This window comes from Lissotriton vulgaris, chromosome 7 (genome assembly GCF_964263255.1).
Source record: "Lissotriton vulgaris chromosome 7, aLisVul1.2, whole genome shotgun sequence".
NCBI lineage: Eukaryota > Metazoa > Chordata > Amphibia > Caudata > Salamandridae > Lissotriton > Lissotriton vulgaris.
Genome location: NC_141695.1, coordinates 1,244,515,521 through 1,244,538,095, shown reverse-complemented (window position 1 = coordinate 1,244,538,095; position 22,575 = coordinate 1,244,515,521). Strand labels below are relative to the sequence as shown.

Sequence of the window (22,575 nt, the reverse complement as noted above, 5' to 3'; positions counted from 1 at the left end):
TCGCAAAGTAGGAATATATATGAACTTTTTTATTCTTCTTAATTGAGCCATAATCAATTTTTGAAAAATTTCAAGTAGTGATATGAGGGTTTGAATGGGACAAGGAAGTGAAAAGATATATCTATAACATAAATCAAAGTTCAGATATAATGGCTACAACCTTAGGAAATAGAATGATATATGTCTTTGTTTACAGATTTCTTAAGGATGTTTAACTAATATACCTTTTTAAATATATCTCTTTTTAGAGCTTGTGTGGCTACTCCAGAAGAAGGCGCTGGTTCGCCGAAACGCGCGTAGAGACACTAATTGCCACTTCCAGTTTTTTAATTGTTTTCATATGTGTTGTCATTTATTGTCACAAATGTATGTTTGTCTTACATCCAATAGATAAGACAAGATTTTACTGATGTTGAATGTTCTCCTTGTTTTAAACTATTTGTATGTTGTGTTTTTACATGATTTAAAATAAAAAGACATATATTTTCCTAAGTAACTGTAGCCATTTTGTCCATTAATACAATACAATGTCTAGATGTGAGTTGCCTAGGTTGTTTTTTGTCATACAGTTTATTTCCCTGGCCTAGGAACTATTGTATCCGAATCTTCAGGGGGTCCTTGTTGAATATACGCGTATGACCTAACATATTACATCATGCATGACATGTGAAACAGCATCACTTATGTCATTCGTAGATCGGCAGAGTGCAAAATTATGTTTGTTACCTTTGTTGAGTGTGGAGAGTGAAGCCATTCAACACATTCGATGCAGTCATCGCACCACTGAAACACCTACAACTCTTGATTCCAATTAACTACTGAAAATGTTCAGACATTTCATAAACCATCTAAATACATAATCACTGACATTCTAGAGGATGAGCATTCCCAAACACATATTTTGAGTAATAGAAAAATTTGCATTAAGCAAATAGTCATATCTGAATAAAACAAGCATTTACAATGCAATGGTTTCGCCTTTGGAAAAGTTAGAGCTATTGGCATTTTAAATGACAAAATTTGTATTTATGTGTTGGTTTTGAAAACAGATAAATAAATGGCATTGTCATTTACATTGCCATTAGCTTAATCTCTCGCAAATGTGAGACCTATTGTACCCTACGGACGAGCTCAGCAGACAGCAATTACTCACGAACAAAAATCATGCAATGAAGACGAGGGAAACTTCAAAATATCAGAAATTACAGCCATTTGAGCAACAAGAAACTCCAAGAAGCCAGTGCTCCCTCCTGTAACCTCATATTACATGGCAAAATTACAGGAAGCTAAAAATAATGACATTTCAGACATTGACAGCTGAAATGCTTAGCACTGAGAACTTGCTACACTGCATGAGATACATAAATTCACTACATCGAATTCAGTTGTGCACGTTTATTTTAAGGTTAGACTACTGCAGTGCTATATTGTAGGCAGCTTTCTGAGATCCCCTTGTGACCAATTTTTAATGAAAAGTCTCACCTTGCTCTGGGAGTGACGGCAAAGGGAGCAGGAGCAGTGGCAGTAGGAAAATGATGACGGACATTAAGCGCAGGGCCCGTGCGTGAATAATCGCTGCATCAGCGTTCCGAGAGGGCGCCCTGTCAGTGGCGGTTTGTGCACACCGTCATAGCGCGTCACTACAGTGGGAGTCATGTGCGTCATTCAACGCACTTAAAGGAATGCACGGAGGACACCTGGAACTTTGATGGCAGCCATCTTGTCATCTTATGTTGAAAATGTTTCCGTTGTTTTGTGTGTTTTAATTTTTTTTTTGGCAGCGCTGTAATCAATTAGTGCAACCGAACAGTGGTTTGATGCAGTGATTGGGACACTTCACATGCAGTTTCCCTGCTCAAAAGCCCTTGCACTCAATGAATGGTGGAGTTCCTTATATCCGTTGCCTAAAAAACAGGCAAGAGATCTTTCTCGCTGTCCTTTTAACTTCCAACAGTGCAACCGAGACACTACTTTGTGCGCTCTCAACAAAGCACAGATATTCCAATAGTTACCACTGCGCTGACAATAGCGTTCTCCATCACCACACAAACAAACAAGGGAATTCATTAGACCGAACCCTTAAAATATGCCAACAGATCCCACATGGTACTCATGGATGGCTATTGTGTGTTTCTAGAAACTCGCATCTCCCACGCTCGCCACTTTCAGAACATCCTAAAGTTAAAGGTGGAGACAACTATTGCACATTAACGCAACATTGCACAGATGGGCCCACACGGACAGCGGGAGGGGGGACGGGCACACAGACAGCGGGAGGGGGGACGGGCACACAGACAGCGGGAGGGGGGCACACAGACAGCGGGAGGGGGGCACACAGACAGCGGGAGGGGGGCACACAGACAGCGGGAGGGGGGCACACAGACAGCGGGAGGGGGGCACACAGACAGCGGGAGGGGGGCACACAGACAGCGGGAGGGGGGCACACAGACAGCGGGAGGGGGGCACACAGACAGCGGGAGGGGGGCACACAGACAGCGGGAGGGGGGCACACAGACAGCGGGAGGGGGGCACACAGACAGCGGGAGGGGGCGGGCACACAGACAGCGGGAGGGGGGCACACAGACAGCGGGAGGGGGGCACACAGACAGCGGGAGGGGGGCACACAGACAGCGGGAGGGGGGCACACAGACAGCGGGAGGGGGGCGGGCACACAGACAGCGGGAGGGGGGCGGGCACACAGACAGCGGGAGGGGGGCGGGCACACAGACAGCGGGAGGGGGGCGGGCACACAGACAGCGGGAGGGGGGCGGGCACACAGACAGCGGGAGGGGGGCGGGCACACAGACAGCGGGAGGGGGGCGGGCACACAGACAGCGGGAGGGGGGCGGGCACACAGACAGCGGGAGGGGGGCGGGCACACAGACAGCGGGAGGGGGGCGGGCACACAGACAGCGGGAGGGGGGCGGGCACACAGACAGCGGGAGGGGGGCGGGCACACAGACAGCGGGAGGGGGGCGGGCACACAGACAGCGGGAGGGGGGCGGGCACACAGACAGCGGGAGGGGGGCGGGCACACAGACAGCGGGAGGGGGGCGGGCACACAGACAGCGGGAGGGGGGCGGGCACACAGACAGCGGGAGGGGGGCGGGCACACAGACAGCGGGAGGGGGGCGGGCACACAGACAGCGGGAGGGGGGCGGGCACACAGACAGCGGGAGGGGGGCGGGCACACAGACAGCGGGAGGGGGGCGGGCACACAGACAGCGGGAGGGGGGCGGGCACACAGACAGCGGGAGGGGGGCGGGCACACAGACAGCGGGAGGGGGGCGGGCACACAGACAGCGGGAGGGGGCGGGCACACAGACAGCGGGAGGGGGGCGGGCACACAGACAGCGGGAGGGGGGCGGGCACACAGACAGCGGGAGGGGGGCGGGCACACAGACAGCGGGAGGGGGCGGGCACACAGACAGCGGGAGGGGGCGGGCACACAGACAGCGGGAGGGGGGCGGGCACACAGACAGCGGGAGGGGGGCGGGCACACAGACAGCGGGAGGGGGGCGGGCACACAGACAGCGGGAGGGGGGCGGGCACACAGACAGCGGGAGGGGGGCGGGCACACAGACAGCGGGAGGGGGGCGGGCACACAGACAGCGGGAGGGGGGCGGGCACACAGACAGCGGGAGGGGGGCGGGCACACAGACAGCGGGAGGGGGGCGGGCACACAGACAGCGGGAGGGGGGCGGGCACACAGACAGCGGGAGGGGGGCGGGCACACAGACAGCGGGAGGGGGGCGGGCACACAGACAGCGGGAGGGGGGGCACACGGACAGCGGGAGCAAGATTCCGGCATAAACAGAGCACAACCAAGCATGCGCCTAAAAGTTAGTGCTTAGACACACAGGCATGGTAGCACAAGAATACATTGTCAGAATATCAACTGACATGAATATCGTCTCCTAGAAACCGTTTACTAAAATATCACACGGACAGCGGGAGGGGGGGGGGCACATGGACAGCGGGAGGGGGGGCGGGGTAGCGGGCTCACGGACAGCGGGAGGGGGGCGGGTGAACGGGCTCACGGACAGCGGGAGGGGGGGCGGGTTAACGGGCACACGGACAGCGGGAGGGGGGGCGGGTTAACGGGCACACGGACAGCGGGGGGCGGGCAGGCACACGGACAGTGGGAGGGTGGTCAGGAAACAGCCAGCGGGACAGGGACAAGACGAACAATGAACACAAACATCGGTGTAAAAAAAAAAAAAAAAAGAGTACATGTGCCCACAGTGGCCACGTCTTCATGACGGACAGTTCTCTCTTCCAATGGCTAGCCTCCATTTATGGAGCTAGCCAATGGAAGAGAGAGGCGGAACGAAGGCCACACTGTTCTAACATTAGATTTCGCTGCGCAGCTTTCGACGAGGCGAAACCTAAAAAGGAGGTTGGAAACAGTCCAGATACAACTAAAGTGACTGCAATTTTCTCAGCAGGCCCCACTCATGAGGTGAAATCTGGTTTCCCATTGTATCATGCAGAACCATTCATGAATCTGGTGGACATCCACAAGGAAGGTGTATAGCTCAAAAATGACTGTCAATATAAGTTTTCTGTTCGTTTTTTGAAAACAGTTTGGTCCTTGGTGGGAGCCTGGTGTGTGTGTGGCTGCAACACCCAGCGCCCGAATTGACGAATGAGATCTTCGATCTCTCCCACCAAAAATCTCTTCTACACAGCTGAAGATTGTATGGTAACATCATGTATGATGTCAGAAATCGCTCTGCATCCTTCTTCATCCACTGGTCAAAAAAAACCAAGGATCAGAGCTAGTGAAAAGATGTTTTGAAGTGGAATGGCTTAAACAAAAAGAAGTGAGGACATGTCTTATAGAAAACACAAGGAGACGATGGAAGAAGCACTGAAACTTTTCAGACACTCAAATCAAGTCACAGATCTGGGTTGAATCCATCATTGTTCTTTAGCTCACTTCGCCACACCAGCTCAGACCCAGCATATGCAAATTAGTCTCGACCATTTTCCTTATGGGAACAGTCTAGCCCGAACTGCCAAGCCAGGTCTTCACTGGACCGGAAACAAGCATTCTGGGACTGGTTTTGGAGTAACACCCCTCATCAGCAATGCCAGCGTGAATCCAGTGGCAAAGTGAGCGAGGGACTCACGTCTGGGCATACCCTGCCAACTTAGGGTGAACAAAGCAAACACAAGGCAAGGATGGACGGAGCACTGAAACTTTTCAGACACTCACCCCTCCAGTCACCGATCTGGGTTGAATCCATCATCATTCTTTAGCTCACTTCGCCAACCCAGTTCAGACCAAGCCATGGCTTGGCAATTCAGGCTTGACCGTTCCCATGAGTGACAGGGTCAAGACTGATTTGCATATAGCTGGGTCTGAACTGGGTGGCGAAGTGAGCTTAAGAACGATTGTGAATTCAACCCTGATCTGTGACTGGGGGTGAGTGTCTAAAAAGTTTCAGCGCTCAATCCATCATATCCTTTTTGTTTGCTTTGTTCATCTTAAGTTGGCAGGGTATGCCCATTTATGGGTCCCATGCTCACTTTGCCTCTGGATTCAAGCTAGCCTGGCTGATGAGGGCTGTTACCCCGAAACCGGTTCCAGGATACTTGTGTCCGGTCCTGGGAAGACTTGGCATGGTTTTTCGGGCTGGACTGTTCCCATGAGGCACAGGGTCACGACTGATTTCCATATAACTGGGTCTGAAATGGGGTGGCAAAGTGAGCTAAAGAACGATGATGGATTCAACCCAGATCTGTGACTGGGGGCGAGTGTCTGAAAAATGTCAGCACTCGGTCCATCATGTCCTTTGTGTTTATCATGTCTTATAGTAGCCATATTTTTTTCAGAGCCTATGATACCACAAAAACAGAGCTCTTTGTAGCAGCAAAACAAAAAACATGTGAAATTGTAAACACTGAAAAGCGAGATAATATATTGTAATGTTTTTTTCCATCTAGGTTTACAGCTTCCAAGTGGTTCATGTTTTGTTTGATTCTTTTTACTAGTTCTGGCTCTTTAACTAAAGAAAATGACCATTCTGCCACGTGTAGTTCTGATGTGATCATTATGAATGTAGAGTTACAAATCCCAGTATGCTAAGCTGCTGAGCAAACACAAAACTAACTTAAGAAGACATAGATGACATGGGACACATCAATAGGCCAGGATCTTCGTGTAACACATCTGTGTGCTTATTTAAGGTGCATGTCCTTGCAGCTCTAATCCCCTGAATGGTAAATCACCCATTGTTACCCACCAAGGCATCCCCGAGAGGAAACAACCCTATGCTTCACAGCACCTTGCAAAAATGTTATGCATTGGGGGGAGGGGGTTATTGTTGTGTTTATTGAGGCCTGCATGTGGGCTAGTCTGTAAGCATTGCCACTGGTAATTAAACTGAACTTAGTAAAAAGAGGTCCCTGTAGATGCTTTAGTCTGAATGCATGCTCAAAGTCTGATTATGTGCTATGATGTTGAACACATCTGTGCGCACGATGCATATAAAGCCAAATCTACTAATGATGTCAATGCTTATTTTCGGTGTAAAGCCCAACTTCGTTTTTGAAGGAAAGTACAGTCAATAAATAGCATTGGTGATGTACTGAACACCACTATGCAAAATGCCATTGGACGTAGAATACTTTGGACCAATCACTCACCAAATGTACAATCAGCCGCCGAGCTACCTAAACCAGGACCGTATCTGTACTGCAAAATAGATTAATTCATCAATGGCATTACAAAATATCAACTTATTATTATACATTACAAATTCGCCGCAGGCAAGGAACAAGTAGTTTTCTAACAAAAGCAAAGCTAATCACCTCAAAAAGCGTGAAAATAAGTAGGGCTCGCGAGAGGCACCAGATTTATAGCATTAATGCCTGAAGTCTGCGGCAGCAGAGGAAGCTACCACAACAACACACTTATTACACATATGTTGCTTGCAGGAAAAGGCTATTAATTATTTTGCATCTGCTCTACAATTCAAGAAAGATGATTACTACCCAACAGTAAGACATGAGCTAGCGACCAAGGGAATAAAAGTGCACAAGGCCATCCATCAAATTCATGTGTCTAAAACTTAACTTGAGAACGAATAGGCCTTCAGCCAACATGAGAAGATGTAGCATGATGGAATATTTGTAAGCAGTTCTGGACCCCAATTTGCCACCAATCCACATTTAAATTCCTGCTTGCTGGAATATGCTGGGTTCTGGGCACCAGCTTAGGTTGAAGTAAGCAACGAAGAGGATTCAAATTACAACAATTTTAACAGGTATAGAGCAATGTCTTTCTTAAGGGGAGCGAACACAAAAGCAAATCACCATTACTTGCAGCAAGGTCTGAATACAAGAGGTTGCTGAGAGGCAGAAGAACCCGCGAAAGGAGGAAATCACCGTAAATACCGCCGCCAGTCGCGCCGCCGCTCCGGGACTTCATATCCCGGCAGCCTCAGCGGCGGCACGTTCCCTGGCGTGCAACACGCGCCGGGAGGGGCTAATAAAGCAGCGAGCCCTCAGCGTCGCGGGACGCGAGCGGGACGCCCGGGGCGAAGCCCGGGCAAAGGGCGGGCCCTCTACGGCCCTCCAAGGCCAGACAAGGCTCGGCTTGGCCAACCCCATTACGTGAGTAGTAGACGATTACACCCCTTGATCAACGATCATGGCCAAAACTGTCACAGATGCTCAAACTTTAGCAGAAGGTGGCTCTATTCTGGGTCCCCTGGATAAATTATTTTTCAAAGCTACTGCTGAACTGGATAGAGACCTGGCTCTGGCCGAGCGACGTATCGCACGGCGACAATCTACAGAGCACCTCAAAAACACCACTCTTGTCCCATGTCTCACACCCACGCCTGAGGTTTCTCCACCAAATCCTACTGTGGCAAATACAGATGACGATCTATTAAATACGGACAATGTTCCTTTACTTTTTCAATCCTATTTCCCCCCAAAAGATGTTTCATCTGGTCCATCTCCACCAAAGTTATTTATCAATACTAACACTCCATGTATTGATCTTATCGATCTTGTTACCCCAAACCTGCCAAAGGTCGCAGAGCTCGATGCTCCTGACTTAATAGAAATACCATCATCGATGGGGACGGAAAGGTTAACAATGTTTCATCCATTGCCCCTTATACCTACGCTAGAAAAAATTTCGACTCCCACAAACCAATCTAAAAGAAAACAGACTATGATTCGATCACCTCCAAAAAAGCGCCGAAAAAGAGGTTCAGCTAAACCAAACTTCCTAGCCCAAAAGACTTCTAAGGACCTACTTACTAAGGAATTGTTACAAATAGTAGAAGGGACATCCACTGTACCTCGAGATACACTGACCTCTTGTGTCCCTCCTTCCATTAAAGACTTTGTGGACGCAATGGAACACCTTATGAAGGCGCTATTAATTCCAATAGTTGAGAGAGTGAGGAGAATAGGAACCCAGGTGGACACCCTTATAGGATGCTCGACCCAAATTCAAGCAGGTAAAAAGGTTTCAGCAGATGCTTCTAGCTCTAGAAATGGAGAGAAGATCCAAAATACAGGAAAAAGCACCAAGGTCTTAACAGATGCCCCAAGTTCCATAGATGGAGAGAAAACGCCCAATATAGAAAAAACGACCACAGTCCAAAAAACTACGAAGGCCCAGAGACCCTCAACTCAACAAACAACCCAACAAACAGGTCCAACCATGACGAGGCCAGTAAATAAAAACCCAGTTGCTCCATCTAAAGCGCTTCTCAACATACAGGCGCAATCTGCACAAATAAACTCCCTTATGGCTTCTGCAAGAATGGGCAACACAAAAACTAAATCAGACATGTCTAATACCGTTCCTACATCTGAAAAAAGGCCACGTGAAAGGAACGTCGATCTACCCCCAGCTGCATCACAAAACGTTATTGTTTTAACGGGGGTTCTCCCACTATCATCTACAGGAGGTCATGAAAACTACAGTAGCCTTAAATAATAAGGTGATATTTTGGCTTAAAGAAAATAGACCTTTACCACCCCATATTAATGGTGACATAATCATGGTGAGAAGAACTAACTGGGTTGGTATCCGCCCTAAAGATATAGAGGGCGATGTAATAATCATCACTTTTAAAGATCTTAGAGTCACCACACACATTACTGACTGGTTCTCAGGTTTTAACAGCGGACCAATAATACCCAAACCACTTTCCTACTTTGACCCTGAAGCTCTAATCCCCCCAAAGTCACACCAATCCAAATCCCATTTTGACAAGTTCTCTTTTGAACAGTTTAGAAGACGAACCCAAAATAAACATCCCCCAAGGTACGTAGCAAGGGATCATATACCCCCTCCTTATAATGACTACCAAATTAGTGAATACATGTGGGAAAGCAAACGTTTTCCGACTTCAAGACATCACCCTCTGGGATATGCTCATGGTCCTCGTTTCATAACTCCATCCTGGAATGGTAGTGAGAAATCTGCTAGTATACCCATTAATGAATCCCCCATTCAGGGTTATTCGGAGGATAGCACTATTAAAAAACCCCTAGTAAACGGGGCGGAAAAAAAAAAAATAAGCAGTAAATTGGGCATAAATAAAACAACTACCCGCTTGGGGCCAAAATCCATTGTACACATACCCTCTACCAATGTGGAAAATAGGAAAATAACATCTAAACTGCAGATCCTTTTATGGAACCTGGCAGGACTTTCTTCGAAAGTTATTCAACCGGATTGGCTAGATGTGATAAAACCTTATTCTATCTTGTGTTTCCAGGAAACTTGGGTGACTTCCCCGATTCATCTACTGGGTTTCCAGACGTTTCACTCACCGGCGATTACGAGTAATCAGGGTAGACACAAAGGAGGTCTCTGTACATATATTAGCGTTGCTGTTGGCCACAGGATTATAAAAACGCTACTCAGAGTTTCATTCCAAATAATTGTTATGGACATTGGCCCATCCCTCCTACTGCTAATTGTCAATTTTTATAATAATATGGCCTTAGAGCAGCTGGAGAAAGTGCTGGACGATCTACACCATGCCCTGCTATCAATCAAAGAAACTTTCGGGGGCGAGTGTGCAATAGCTGTTATGGGCGATTTCAATTGTCACATCTACCCAAACGCCCCAAAAGATGTGTGTGATATTTTCCAGACACAGGAGTTTGATCCTGATGATGCTACTTCTAGTCATTTTCAACATTCACAATCAGGGGAGCCACTAAATAATTTCTTGGCCTCTTTCAACCTACATTTTGCAAACAAATTACTTCACACCCCAAGACTTTTCAAACCAACCTTTCATGGTAGAGGAATAAACTCTACTATAGACTTTATACTTGTCTCAAAAAATCATGCCTCGTTAATACTTTGCTGGGACACTCTTGACCACCTACATAGCGACCATTATCCTCTGTCTCTAATTGTTGAGTTACCTACTCCAACGACGATGCAAAATTACTCTAAAGTTATGTATGAACAACCTATCAAAATGGGGGCTACTAATGGATACTCTATCAAATGGGACAAAATCAACCCAACTAGCATCCTGAAAAACCTACTGAACAAGAGGAGGGAGGAGGTATATATCTGTTTGTCTATTACTGAAAACCCTCATGACATCCGTGAAGCTTTCCTCAAAATACAGGCCACCCTAAAAGAATTACTGACGCGACAGTTCAAGACAGGACCCCTCGCTCCAAAAGGGTGGTTTGACAAAAACTGTTCCAGGGCTCTAAAGTCATTAAAGAATCTGTTGCGTGAGACACCAAAACCACTCACAGAAATACGCCAGGCGAGACTCCAATACAGTCTAGCCATCAAAAATAGGAAAAAGGCACTCAAGGCAGAAGCATGGCAGAACTTGGTGACAACGTCCGAAAACCGGGACATCTCAGCCTTTTGGAAATTTATCAACACCCTTCTTCCATGGGTAAAAATGCCCGAGAGGAGTCTGAACCTAGCAATCGATGGTCATACGTGGGCGGCTTACTTTCAAAAGCTATATAGTAACCCCACATCCTCAAAAAACCCCACACCAGAGCGAATTCCTCCATCAACTATAAGACCTCTCTGGGAGAGTCATCCCAATATTGTTTTCTCGCATGAGGAGGTGGAGTTGGCTTTTAGGGAGAGCCCAACTGGGAAGGCACCAGGCCCAGATGCCATCCCAGCTGATGTCTATAGGGCAGAAATAGAATTTTGGGCCCCCTTATTGACTTCTGCCTTGAACTCTGCAAATGCCTCTGACCATTTTCCATCATGGGCAGAGGCAATAGTAATACCCATTTACAAAAAGGGAGATAGGCACTCTCCATCGTGTTACAGGCCCATTTCCCTGCTTGACACCTTAATGAAGATTGCTGGGCGAATCATTTTGAAACGTTTAACCAAATGGACGGAAGACGAGAACATTCTTTCAATCCTACAATATGGCTTCCGGTCTGGCAGAGGAACAGTAGAACAGACCCTCAATTTACATCTTATCATGTCCAAATATGTCGACATCAAGAAGAGAAGCCTGTACATAACGTACATAGATTTAACCTCAGCTTTTGATTGTGTCCTTCATGAACGACTATGTGATACTCTAGAACAACTGGGGATAGATCCATCAATCCTCCTTTTCATTAAGGCCCTGTACAGAGATGCTGGAGCCAGAGTCAGATTTGGCCCAAAGGGAGAGTGCTCGCCAAGATTTAACATCAATAGAGGGGTTAGGCAGGGGTGCATTTTAGCTCCTCTGCTCTTCTCGCTCTACATAAATACCATTGGCGATCATTTGAAAAACATCGAATGTGACTTCCCAAAAGTAGGAGGTCAATCCATCCCAATCCTCCTATATGCAGACGATGCGGCAATTCTCTCCCAAACAAGAGTGGGGCTACAGAAAGCGGTTACGGCATTCACTGCTTTTATGAATGATAGGGGCCTGAAAGTGAACACAGGGAAAACTTATACAATGCTACGTAGTAAGAAGAACAAAAAAATCCCATGCCCCGTATTCATTGAGAATGAAAGATTGGAGACAGTGGAGGTTTTTACATACTTGGGTATATGTCTGCATAGAAAAGTCTCTTGGCACTCGGCAGTTGAGAAGAGGAAACTCGCGTTTGTTAGAGCAATCGGCGGGGTTCGAGACTTTGCGGGAAAAATAGGGGGGAGGCCGGTAAAACAGCTTATCACTATATATAAAGCAAAATGTGCCTCAATAGCAACCTATGGGGCCGGTCTTTGGGGAATTGAGAAAAATATTTCATCGATACAAAAAGTGGAAAACTACTTTTTAAGGTATCTACTGGCTACATCACAAGCAACTTCTGTGTATATGTTGCACATTGAGCTAGACATACCGTACATATCAGATATAATCAAAGTCGAGCCCCTTCTTCTGTGGCACAAAATCTGGACCACCCCCGAGACTGCTTTGAACAGAGAAGTGATATTAGACATCCTAAACCTGGAGGGGGCCAAACATCTGAATCAATCTAAATGGTTGGCTTATGTCAAAAACTTCTTTGATGAAATTGGGCGTCCGGAGTTGTTTACAGAAAATATTCCAAGGAAAATCCTGAGAAAGACCCTAATGGATTACCTGGAAACAAAAAGATGGAACAACAAGCATTGGAAATGCAATAGGTCTCGCAGTAGTAAAGTTTGAGCTATAGGTGTTATTTATTTTTTTGTTTTTTATTTATGTGTTGTTTTTTCTAAATAGCTAAATTAATAGCTTTCTTCTTTAAAAAGCCAATAGTTATAATTTTTGTAAATGTGACACCTCTAGCATTTGTAAAGCAACATGTTTTGTATTAACGGGACTTATATGTGACTTATATGTATTGATATAAAAAAATCAATCGCTTTAAAAAACAATTAATAATTAATACGTAAATAAAATGGATTTTATTTTATATTGCCAATAGCTTAAAGTTTATTAAATATATTTAGTGAAGATGCTGTGGTTGCGCTGAGTGAGTGAGGGTGAGGGTGGGTGAGGGTGAGGGAGGGGTTGAGGGTGAGGGAGGGTGAGGGAGGGTGAGGGAGGGTGAGTGAGGGTGAGTGAGGGTGAGGGAGGGTGAGGGAGGGTGAGGGAGGGTGAGTGAGGGTGAGTGAGGGTGAGTGAGGGTGAGTGAGGGTGAGTGAGGGTGAGTGAGGGTGAGTGAGGGTGAGTGAGGGTGAGTGAGGGTGAATGAGGGTGAATGAGGGTGAGTGTGGGTGAGTGTGGGTGAGGGTGAGTGAGGGTGAGGGGTTGAGGGTGAGTGAGGGTGAGGGGTTGAGGGTGAGTGAGAGTGAGGGTGAGTGAGGATGAGGTGTTGAGGGTGGGTGAGGGTGAGTGAGGATGAGGTGTTGAGGGTGGGTGAGGGTGAGTGAGGGTGAGGGTGGGTGAGGGTGAGTGAGGGTGAGTGTGGGTGAGGGTGAGTGTGGGTGAGGGTGAGTGAGGGTGAGGGTGAGTGAGGGTGAGGGGTTGAGGGTGAGTGAGGGTGAGGGGTTGAGGGTAAGTGAGGGTGAGGGGTTGAGGGTGAGGGGTTGAGGGTGAGGGGTTGAGGGTGAGGGGGTGAGGGGTTGAGGGTGAGAGGGTGAGTGAGGGTGAGGGTGAGGGTGGGTGAGGGTGGGTGAGGGGTTGAGGGTGAGTGAGGATGAGTGAGGGGTTGAGGGTGAGTGAGGATGAGTGAGAGTGAGGGGTTGAGGGTGAGTGAGGATGAGTGAGAGTGAGGGGTTGAGGGTGAGTGAGGATGAGTGAGAGTGAGGGGTTGAGGGTTAGGGGTTGAGGGTGAGTGAGGGTGGCGGTGAGGGGTTGAGAATGAGTGAGGGTGAGGGGTTGAGGGTGAGTGAGGGTGAGTGAGGGTGAGGGGTTGAGGGTGAGTGAGGGTGCGGGTGAGTGAGGGTGCGGGTGAGTGAGGGTGCGGGTGAGTGAGGGTGCGGGTGAGTGAGGGTGCGGGTGAGTGAGGGTGCGGGTGAGTGAGGGTGCGGGTGAGTGAGGGTGCGGGTGAGTGAGGGTGCGGGTGAGTGAGGGTGCGGGTGAGTGAGGGTGCGGGTGAGTGAGGGTGCGGGTGAGTGAGTGAGGGTGGGTGAGGGTGAGTCAGGGTGAGGGTGAGTCAGGGTGAGGGTGAGTCAGGGTGAGGGTGAGTCAGGGTGAGGGTGAGTGAGGGTGAGGGGTTGAGGGTGAGTGTGGGTGAGTGAGGGTGGGGGGTTGAGGGTGAGTGAGGGTGAGGGGTTGAGGGTGGGTGAGGGTGGGCGAGGGTGAGCGAGGGTGAGGGGTTGAGGGTGAGCGAGGGTGAGGGGTTGAGGGTGAGTGAGGGTGAGGGGTTGAGGGTGAGTGAGGGTGAGGGGTTGAGGGTGAGTGAGGGTGAGGGGTTGAGGGTGAGTGAGGGTGAGGAGTTGCAAGTTGGATAAAGAGTGGATAAGCCCCCATGACCAAAAAAATAAGTTTCTTTATTTTGCCTATAATATTTAGAATGTGACGTATACAAAATAAAATCAGAAAGAAAGATCAAACATTTTGGTATGGCTGCATTTGCAAATTAAAATGAAGTCATGTATGTTGGTACTTATAAAGAATTTGCCCTGTTAAAAAAAAAAGATCTTAAAGCCATGATTTGCATTGTATTGCCCCGGCGGGCTCTGTAGCACTCTGATCTGCATGGAGAGAGATTGTAAAGTTTCGAGATTCGCGAACTATACTTTTCAATGCAGGCTGAAACAAATATATGGTTTCAAAAAATCCAAATCGTTCAAGATAATAATGCCATATCTTTAAACTATTTCCTAGAATACACAATTTGAATTGGAGATTACAATAAACTAGTTTCCTTGGTCTGATTTCTTTTTTGCTAGTTAATTAGTCTCTAAACTTGATAATGGTGTTAAGTAATCAAAGCATCATGACAAACGAACAGAACAAACAAGTTCATTGTATTTTGCTTAATCCGATGTTCTCCATAAAAGGAACACCAGGCTTGCTAAATTCCGTGTAAACAATCTTCTTCGTGAATCATGATACCCAAACCAAACTAAACGGTGCGATTTAAAATGATATCATGTGAACTCGGTGAGAGGCCCGTAGACGCCAGAAGCACGTGCCCCACATTCCAAGCACGAGGCATGGAGTAAGAAATGCTGTCGGTGGTGCTGAAAACCTGCGTTGTAACGCTGTGAAGTACTTTTAAGCAAAACACTTATTTCTGAAGAAGGGGAAGGTACGCTGCCAACGGTTTCTGTTTGCTTCCGATGCTCTCGTTGTGCCAGCCAAAGAACATACGACACGAGGATGACTGAGTGTTATTGCGTTACAGCAACCAGCAACACACGTGTGAAGATGTTATAGAGGGCATGCTTTCAAAGGGAAGGTTGTGGATTCACAAACACGGCTCACAGGTTGTGGGGGAAAGAGACGGAATTCAAGGGGCGTGGCCCACTTGGCATTAGAAAGGAGAAATTGCTCAGTGTTCAGTAAAGATAAGTACATTGCATCAGGGAGCACTGTGTGTTGTTAGGAGGGCATTGCTGTGGGGAGGGGGGAGGAGAAATGCGACATGGCGGGGCGGAGCGGGGGAGAGGGTGTTAAGCAGCAGGGTACAGACGGCTGAGGGAACAGACGGCGAACAGGCGGCGGGCAGGGGAGGGGGCGGAGCGGGAGGGGGTGTGAAAGCAGCAGGGGCCTGGAGTGCGGCTGAGGGAACTGATGTGCACGCGCTTTTAAGCTCAATGCGCATGCGCATTGAGCTTAAAAGTCACGGGCACTGCAAGGAATTGCCACGATTCCTTGCAAGTTGGATAAAGAGTGGATAAGCCCCCATAGTCTCGCTTGCTCGATGCGCATGCGCATCGACAGGCGAGACCTAAAAACTATATAAAAACATCCAGGTATACCAAAGAGTGACACCACACAAGGGGCTACAACTATATCTTTCCACAGACTTTTCGTGCTACTCTAGAATGTTGCTTACTAGATTTAGATTAGGCTCCTTCTTTCGTCTTGTTACATTCCCTATATGTAATGATTGGTCTCGTATTTTGTGTCCTTGCCCATGTGACGATACTTCATCACAATCTAATATCCATACCATCTTATTCTGTAGATATTATATGATTCCCAGGAAAGCCCTATTGAGACCCCTACTTAAGAGATGGGGTGTGAGGTCCTGTAAAAACGCTTTTGAGCACCTACAAGAGCTTGAAGATAGGGATGTGATATCTATAATGGAACAATTTTTAAAATTATTGCTTAAATTTAGGAAATCTTTAGAATGGTCTATGTGATATTGATGCCTTTTTTAATGCTTTTTATCTGTCTATTGTATTTTATAGCTGACAAATTGATGTTTTTAAACTCTAATGGTACGTTTTTTTAAATTATGGACATCTTTTATAAATACTTATTGCTATGTATGCTTACATGATATTTCTTTTTGAATATCGAATAAAGCTTATTTTGAACCTTTGAAGGAAAGTATTCCCATGTACAATTTGGGGTAATGGCCCTCAAATGGTATGAATTTGTTTTCGAAAAAACAGTATGTGATTGGACCCTATTGTTGAGTGCAGCAAAGCACGGAGTCCTGTTCCACCAATATTCAATTCAAATGGCAGATTTTGGGGTGCTGGGATTCCTGTGCAAAATGTTCAAAAACTGCTTGTGCAACTGTTAAATACACTGCAAAAGTAGATGAGTTAGAAATTGGAATAGAGTGTAAAGGTACCCAAAGTGCTCTTGTTGGCTCAGAGAGTAGAATATTCGTCGCTGAAGCATAACATTATATGTAGGTCACGAGTTCGAATTCCGACTAATCCTTACACCTACTGGTGTGGGTGAAACAAGTACTACGTAAGCCAAGCAATTGTATCCCCCGTTATGTATAGTCTTTAATATGACAAAATAACGGTAAAGTTACATATAAATAACAAGTTGTTAATGTGTTACATGTAATTAAGACTCTGTGATAAAGAAACCGAAAAGTGCCGGTGCCATGTCTCTAGCCTGGGCCATGCTAGACAGTTTACATAAAGGAGGCTAGCATAGAGAACAACATAAGAGCAAAACTGCCATCCATCCCTCCTTAAATATTTAGGATACAGCGTCCCCAGACAGGCTCCAGTATCCTTCCTCGGGGAAGATTCACGATCCCCTATCCTCAGAGGTATGTGGGAACTTGCTACTTATCCTCGGAGTGGAACCCTTTCCCCTCAGGGAAAGGTCAGGTTGCCCGTATTCTCAGAGTACCCCCCTGCTCGCCTTATCCTCAGAGATAGACACCAGCTTATTTATGAAGACAGTTCCTGACATTTTCAAAGTCGCTCCATTTCAAAACAGGGCCCTCTTCCCCGTCATCCAAACGTTAGAGGTCCGTGCCTCAAAGCAGGTGTACAGAGTGTCCCAACATCTTTTAAAGAAGTCCGCTTGTCCTAGGCGTCGTATTTCCGTAGGCAGTATTGCCAACCCATTCCCATTGGCATAAGTGCCAGTCGAAGAGAAAGAGCAGCACCATCAGAAAACGACAACTCCTACGCGAAAGAGATCATAGAATAGGACATAATAGCCACAACACTCTTGAAAGCAGCCTGAGAGGACAACCCTTGTTTCAAAAGAAAGAAGCCTGGGACTGTGGGAGCACAATCTTTATCCTGTCATTGACAGTCCATCTTTGACCCGTCACTGTAAGACTCTTCTTCAACACGAAACCATTTTACAATCTTCCCTTCTTCTCTAAAACTATCCCGCCTGTAAACACCAGTCCTCTTACCTGGAACTGCAACAGCCGCTCGGTCTGTTCCTGGGTCAGATCCAGCTCCTCCGGCGCAGCCATCTTCCTTCGGCTAACCCGTCACTCAGACACCGGAAGTTGCTTCGGCTAGCAAAACAGCATATCTTCCGCTTCCGGGTGAATATAGATTAACAGCTACTGCCTCCTGGCCACATCCTTTGCGTTAAGCTGACTTGGACAGTAGATCACACGTGTACACGCACATATCGATAACCATTTAATGTTTTTACTAGTCCTAATTGTGATCATAGCCAGGGTCCCGATATAAAATTTGTATTAGACATAAAAAGAGCTTACTGACGTCATTTTAAATAGGGCGGGCCACCTTCATGGTATAAATCTTTCCCGATACACGACAGGTTTCCCTAATCAAGATGGCTGCTACGTTTACGTGTTACGATGACAAAGACAAATGCAACAGTGGTATTAAAATCTTTCTGTTTCGAGCATATTTGGAGTTCAAGGTGTGGACCTGAAAATATATTCAAATCTATTAAGTTATGTCTTGGAGCTTACTGCTTTGGAATTTTACTTTTGTGGGTATTTTACTTATTTTTGGAATGTTCTAAAACAAAGCATGGCTTCGCGAAATTGTCTCAAAGAGTGCTTCCGTAATTATTTAAATCAGGAAATAGCCCGGAACATTTAACGTGGACACAATGGTGAAACCAGCATGCAAGTTCTACGCAGAATTCGAGCGACTGAGTATTGAGTCATGCGACTTCTAGTGTGATAGCGATGATGCCCATCAGCGTAAAATAATGAGATTGGCAATAAGGACAAATGTAGCAGTAAATCTGTAACATCTTAGTTAATTGATTATTAAGAAACAGCATTTTAAAATATCTTTCAGGGTAAAGACACATGCTGAAGATACCTTTATGTGATAAGCAGTTTTTAGGGGCTATTATATATAGCAGGAAAGTATGGCATCTACATCATGGTGGGAGAAGGGCGAGATGTTTTTTGTTTAATGTAACTTTTAGTTGGGTATTCATATAATTTGTTATTACAGTGCCAAGAAGCGGGTTGAGTGTAGCATAAAGAGGTATGCCGAAGCAATTGGTGCACAACATTTTGTCAAAACTTTCTAAAAGCAAGGATGTACCATCATATCAAAATACTCATTTGCACATCCTATTGATGTAAGGATAAAATATATATATATTGTTCAGACCAGTCAAAAGGTTCCATGATTGGCTATATATTCAATTAGTGTATCGGCAAAGCACATTTTTCAAATGAAATCCTAATCTTGCCAACTTAAAAAAAAAAAACTTATATGGTGGTACACATATAACGAGAAAAGGAAACATTTTCTTTCCCCTCACCTGTAAAACCAAACTAACTGTTAAACTGCACAAAAAGGGTGCGGGACAAGGAAAAAGCAGGGGCGTAACAGGCCCCCGCAGCCCCCGCAGTGCGGTGGGGCCCCCCAAACTCCAGGGGAGCCCACTCAGCACAGCACTTAAGCTGGACAGCTCCTAATAGTGTCCGGAGTGGGCCTCTCCACGTACCTTGCAGGGGGCCCCCTCAATTATCGTTACGCCACTGGGTAAAAGTGGACCTTTTCTCTTCTAGCAACATCTGTAAGAATTGCAAGACAACATTCTAAAACAGAGCTATTGTTAGCCAGTTGGCTACTTTGCAAATGTGACGTGTTTCGGAAACAGTCTAAATTTGAGAATCAATGTCATTTCTCAGGGGTGTAGAAATGTGGATGAACCAACTTCCACATTTTTACTTAAATATTTACCATTTTAGGGGGGCGCGAGGCAAGATGGCCGCTCATTCGTGAGGCTCCGCCACGACCGTATAACATCCTTCATTTATCCTACGATTCCTGCTTCTACACCTTCCCAGGCCGACGGGAATTGACAGCTGCAGCGGTGCGGTGTGCGGAGAGGTGTCTTTCAGCTGCCGAGCGGGACGCTGACCGGCTTTTCTGGAGGCGCGGTGCTACGCCGGGGCCGGCTCTGGAGGTGGGCAGCCCTGCAGCTTGAGGCCGGCGGCAGCCCCGCGGAATTGCGGCGCTCCCCTTGATCAGCGGGGACGGGCGAGGTGCCGGTGACGAGAGCTGGTGGAGGAGAGAGAGGGCCCCAACGCGGAGCAGAGGAGCGAGGATCTCGAGGCCCGGAGCTCGGCCCTGCTGAGAGCGATGAGTGCGGTGGGGTACTACGCGAGCCCGGGGCTGCGGAGGTGGCGCGGGCCGTGTTAGGCCGCACTGAGCGAGCTGCGACTGGCGTGGGCGCGGGCGGGGCGGCTGCTCTGGCTGTGAGGATCTCGGAGAGCATTTTTTGGATGCTGCACACGAGTGGGGGGTTGCTGCCTATAATACAGACTGCTGGTTGGGCTGCTGCACGGACTGGGAGAGAGGCCCAGGCCGGAGTAGGTCGGTGCTTTGGATCTAAGAGCGGAGACTGCATTTTGAAGGCGCCAGAGGGGATCAGGCGCATTCAGGCCTCCCTGGTTCTTATAAATTGAAGGCCCTGCACAGAGTGGAGCACTAGGGAGTCACCCTTGAATTACAACTGCCGGGTTGGTCGCACGACCTAGAGACTCGAGATGGGCAGACCTGAACGTAACCAACCCAAGCTGAACTTTGATGCAAAAAAGACGGCGCTGTCCTCCTCGCAGGGTCCTGCGGACGGTGACCCTCCCGTGGCGGTTGGTGGCACCCATAACCTAGAAGCCACTTTGATTGCGATGCAAAAGACACTTCAATCCATGGAGTCGGTTAACCATAGGTTGGACCACATGGCAACGCAGTTTGACCGGCAAAAAGGAACGCATGGGCGAGGTGAAGCAGAGGGTATCTGCCACTGAGGATGGGCTGGCCACGGTGACCACGAAAGTGTTTAATATGGAGCGAGTTTTAGCGGTCATTCAAGCTAAGAATGAGGAGTTGGAAGGGAGGTCCAGCCGCAATAACATCTGCGTCACGGGCCTGCCGGAATCAACGAATGTGGGCAAAATGGAGGACTTTATGGAGTGTATGCTGGTGGATATTTTTGGGGCTGACCAACTATCGAGTGTGTTCATTGTGGATTGCGCACACCGCTCCTTGGCGAAGAGGCCGGTGCCAGGGGCACAGCCTCGCCCTGTCATCGCCCGTATTCTCAACTATAGAGACCGGGATGTTATCTTGCGCCTTGCCCGGGAAAAAGGGACTGTGGAGTATCAGGGTAATAAACTGGAATTCTATCCAGATTTCACAGTTGCGGTGCAAACAGCGCGTAAGGAATTCGCTTCCGTAAAACAGCTTCTCCGCGCCGAAAATGTACCTTACCCCATGCTGTATCCGGCTAGACTTCGGATTGGGCCTCCCTCAGATAACAAAATCTTTGCCTCCCCTAAGGCGGCCATGGACTACGCCAAAAAACAGAAAAAACGTAAAAGAGATTCCAATATGGCGCAGGACGGCGAGGACGTTCTGCAGGAGGAGGCGGCTTAAGTGATCCCACGGTTGGTTTTCGCACATGGCGGACGATCACGGACTGTTGCTCGGCTTCCTGATGCTGGGCAGGCCCAACCTCGACATGCAAAAACACTGATCACACTAAACTTTCCTTTATCAGCAGGCACCTTTGTCTATTCTGTGTGCTGAGTTTACTGAGACATGATGATTGCGCGATTATTCTGTTGCATTGCCAATAGCTCAGGTCTCAATGGCCGTTTTGCGCTGGGGGGTATCTGCGACAGGGTGGGCCTGTATTGTACTGATAAGTCCGCAGCTGGACTATCCGAAGGTTGTCGGACGCTGTCTTGAGGCGCAGTTTCTTCTGTCATGAGTTGTGAGGGGAGGGCGGTACTATTGAGGCTCTCCGTCTGCCAGTAGCTGAGGGTTGTTACACACTGCATTTTTGGCTCTTTTCGCTCCTGTAGGGATGGGGTGGGGGAGGTGGGATACACACATGTCTTCACGGTCTGCTCTTCGTTAGTTCGCTAGCGAGAGCTGGGCGACTCTGCGCCCCCGTCATAAGGGAGATCCCCACACATTAATGGTTGTCTAGTTGGGGCTTTGGGGTCTGTGGGGGAGGGGACAGCTTTGGCAGGTTTGGGGTGCTGAAGTGGGTGGTGGGGGGATGTTGGGTTTTCGGGTCTTGAGGGTCAGGGCGATTTGTGGTCTGTGTTCTGATTTGGGGTTGGCTTGGGCGGGAATGAAATTGAGTCAAGTTTGGTTGTTGGGAGATGATACTTGGGCGGCGGCACCTGCTGTCTGTGTTTCACTTGCTTTTCTTCTGCTATGTACTATGTGTGGGGCACTGCACCTTTTCAAATGCTCACAGGATGTACTTGGGTTTTGGTTCAATGAACAGGGGGGGTAAGCTGACTTGTATTACCTGGAATGTGAGGGGGTTGAATCGTCCACAGAAATCTAGACAGATGCTAGCCTTCCTGAACAGGCATGGCGCACACGTGGCTTTCATACAGGAGACTCACCTACGTGGGAGGGCGGCTGAAACTGTGGCGAAACAGTGGGCTGGTACTCGGCTAGCCTCGAGTTATTCAGCATATGCACGGGGTGTCATGATTTTGATCAAGAAAAATGTGCCATTTGTCTCAATACATGAGGAAATAGATGAGGATGGTCGATATATTATTTTGCATGGTAAGCTGTGTGGTACGCTGGTTACGCTCATAAATGTCTATGGCCCCAATGCTGACGACCCCGATTTCTATGTCCATCTATGGAACAGGGTCTACCTGCTGCCCCCATCGGCTATAATCTGTGGGGAAGATTTGAATGTCACTCTGGACGGAGTATTGGACAGGAAACAGGATAGACCTTCTGTGCGAAAGAGAGCGGCTGACGCTGTATTAGATGGC

At 47.7% G+C, this 22,575-nt stretch overlaps 1 protein-coding gene across 1 annotated transcript in view; it reads right to left on the bottom strand.

Annotated features, from left to right (window-relative positions):
• FAF2 (Fas associated factor family member 2) overlaps nucleotides 1–17,861 on the bottom strand; it is a 204,330-nt gene extending 186,469 nt beyond the window's left edge. The window contains exon 1 of the mRNA XM_086931758.1: nucleotides 17,725–17,861. Coding sequence (XP_086787884.1) covers nucleotides 17,725–17,787 — 63 coding nt within the window. The 5' untranslated portion in view covers nucleotides 17,788–17,861. The remainder of the gene's footprint in view (nucleotides 1–17,724) is intronic.
• Nucleotides 17,862–22,575: the final 4,714 nt, after the last annotated feature.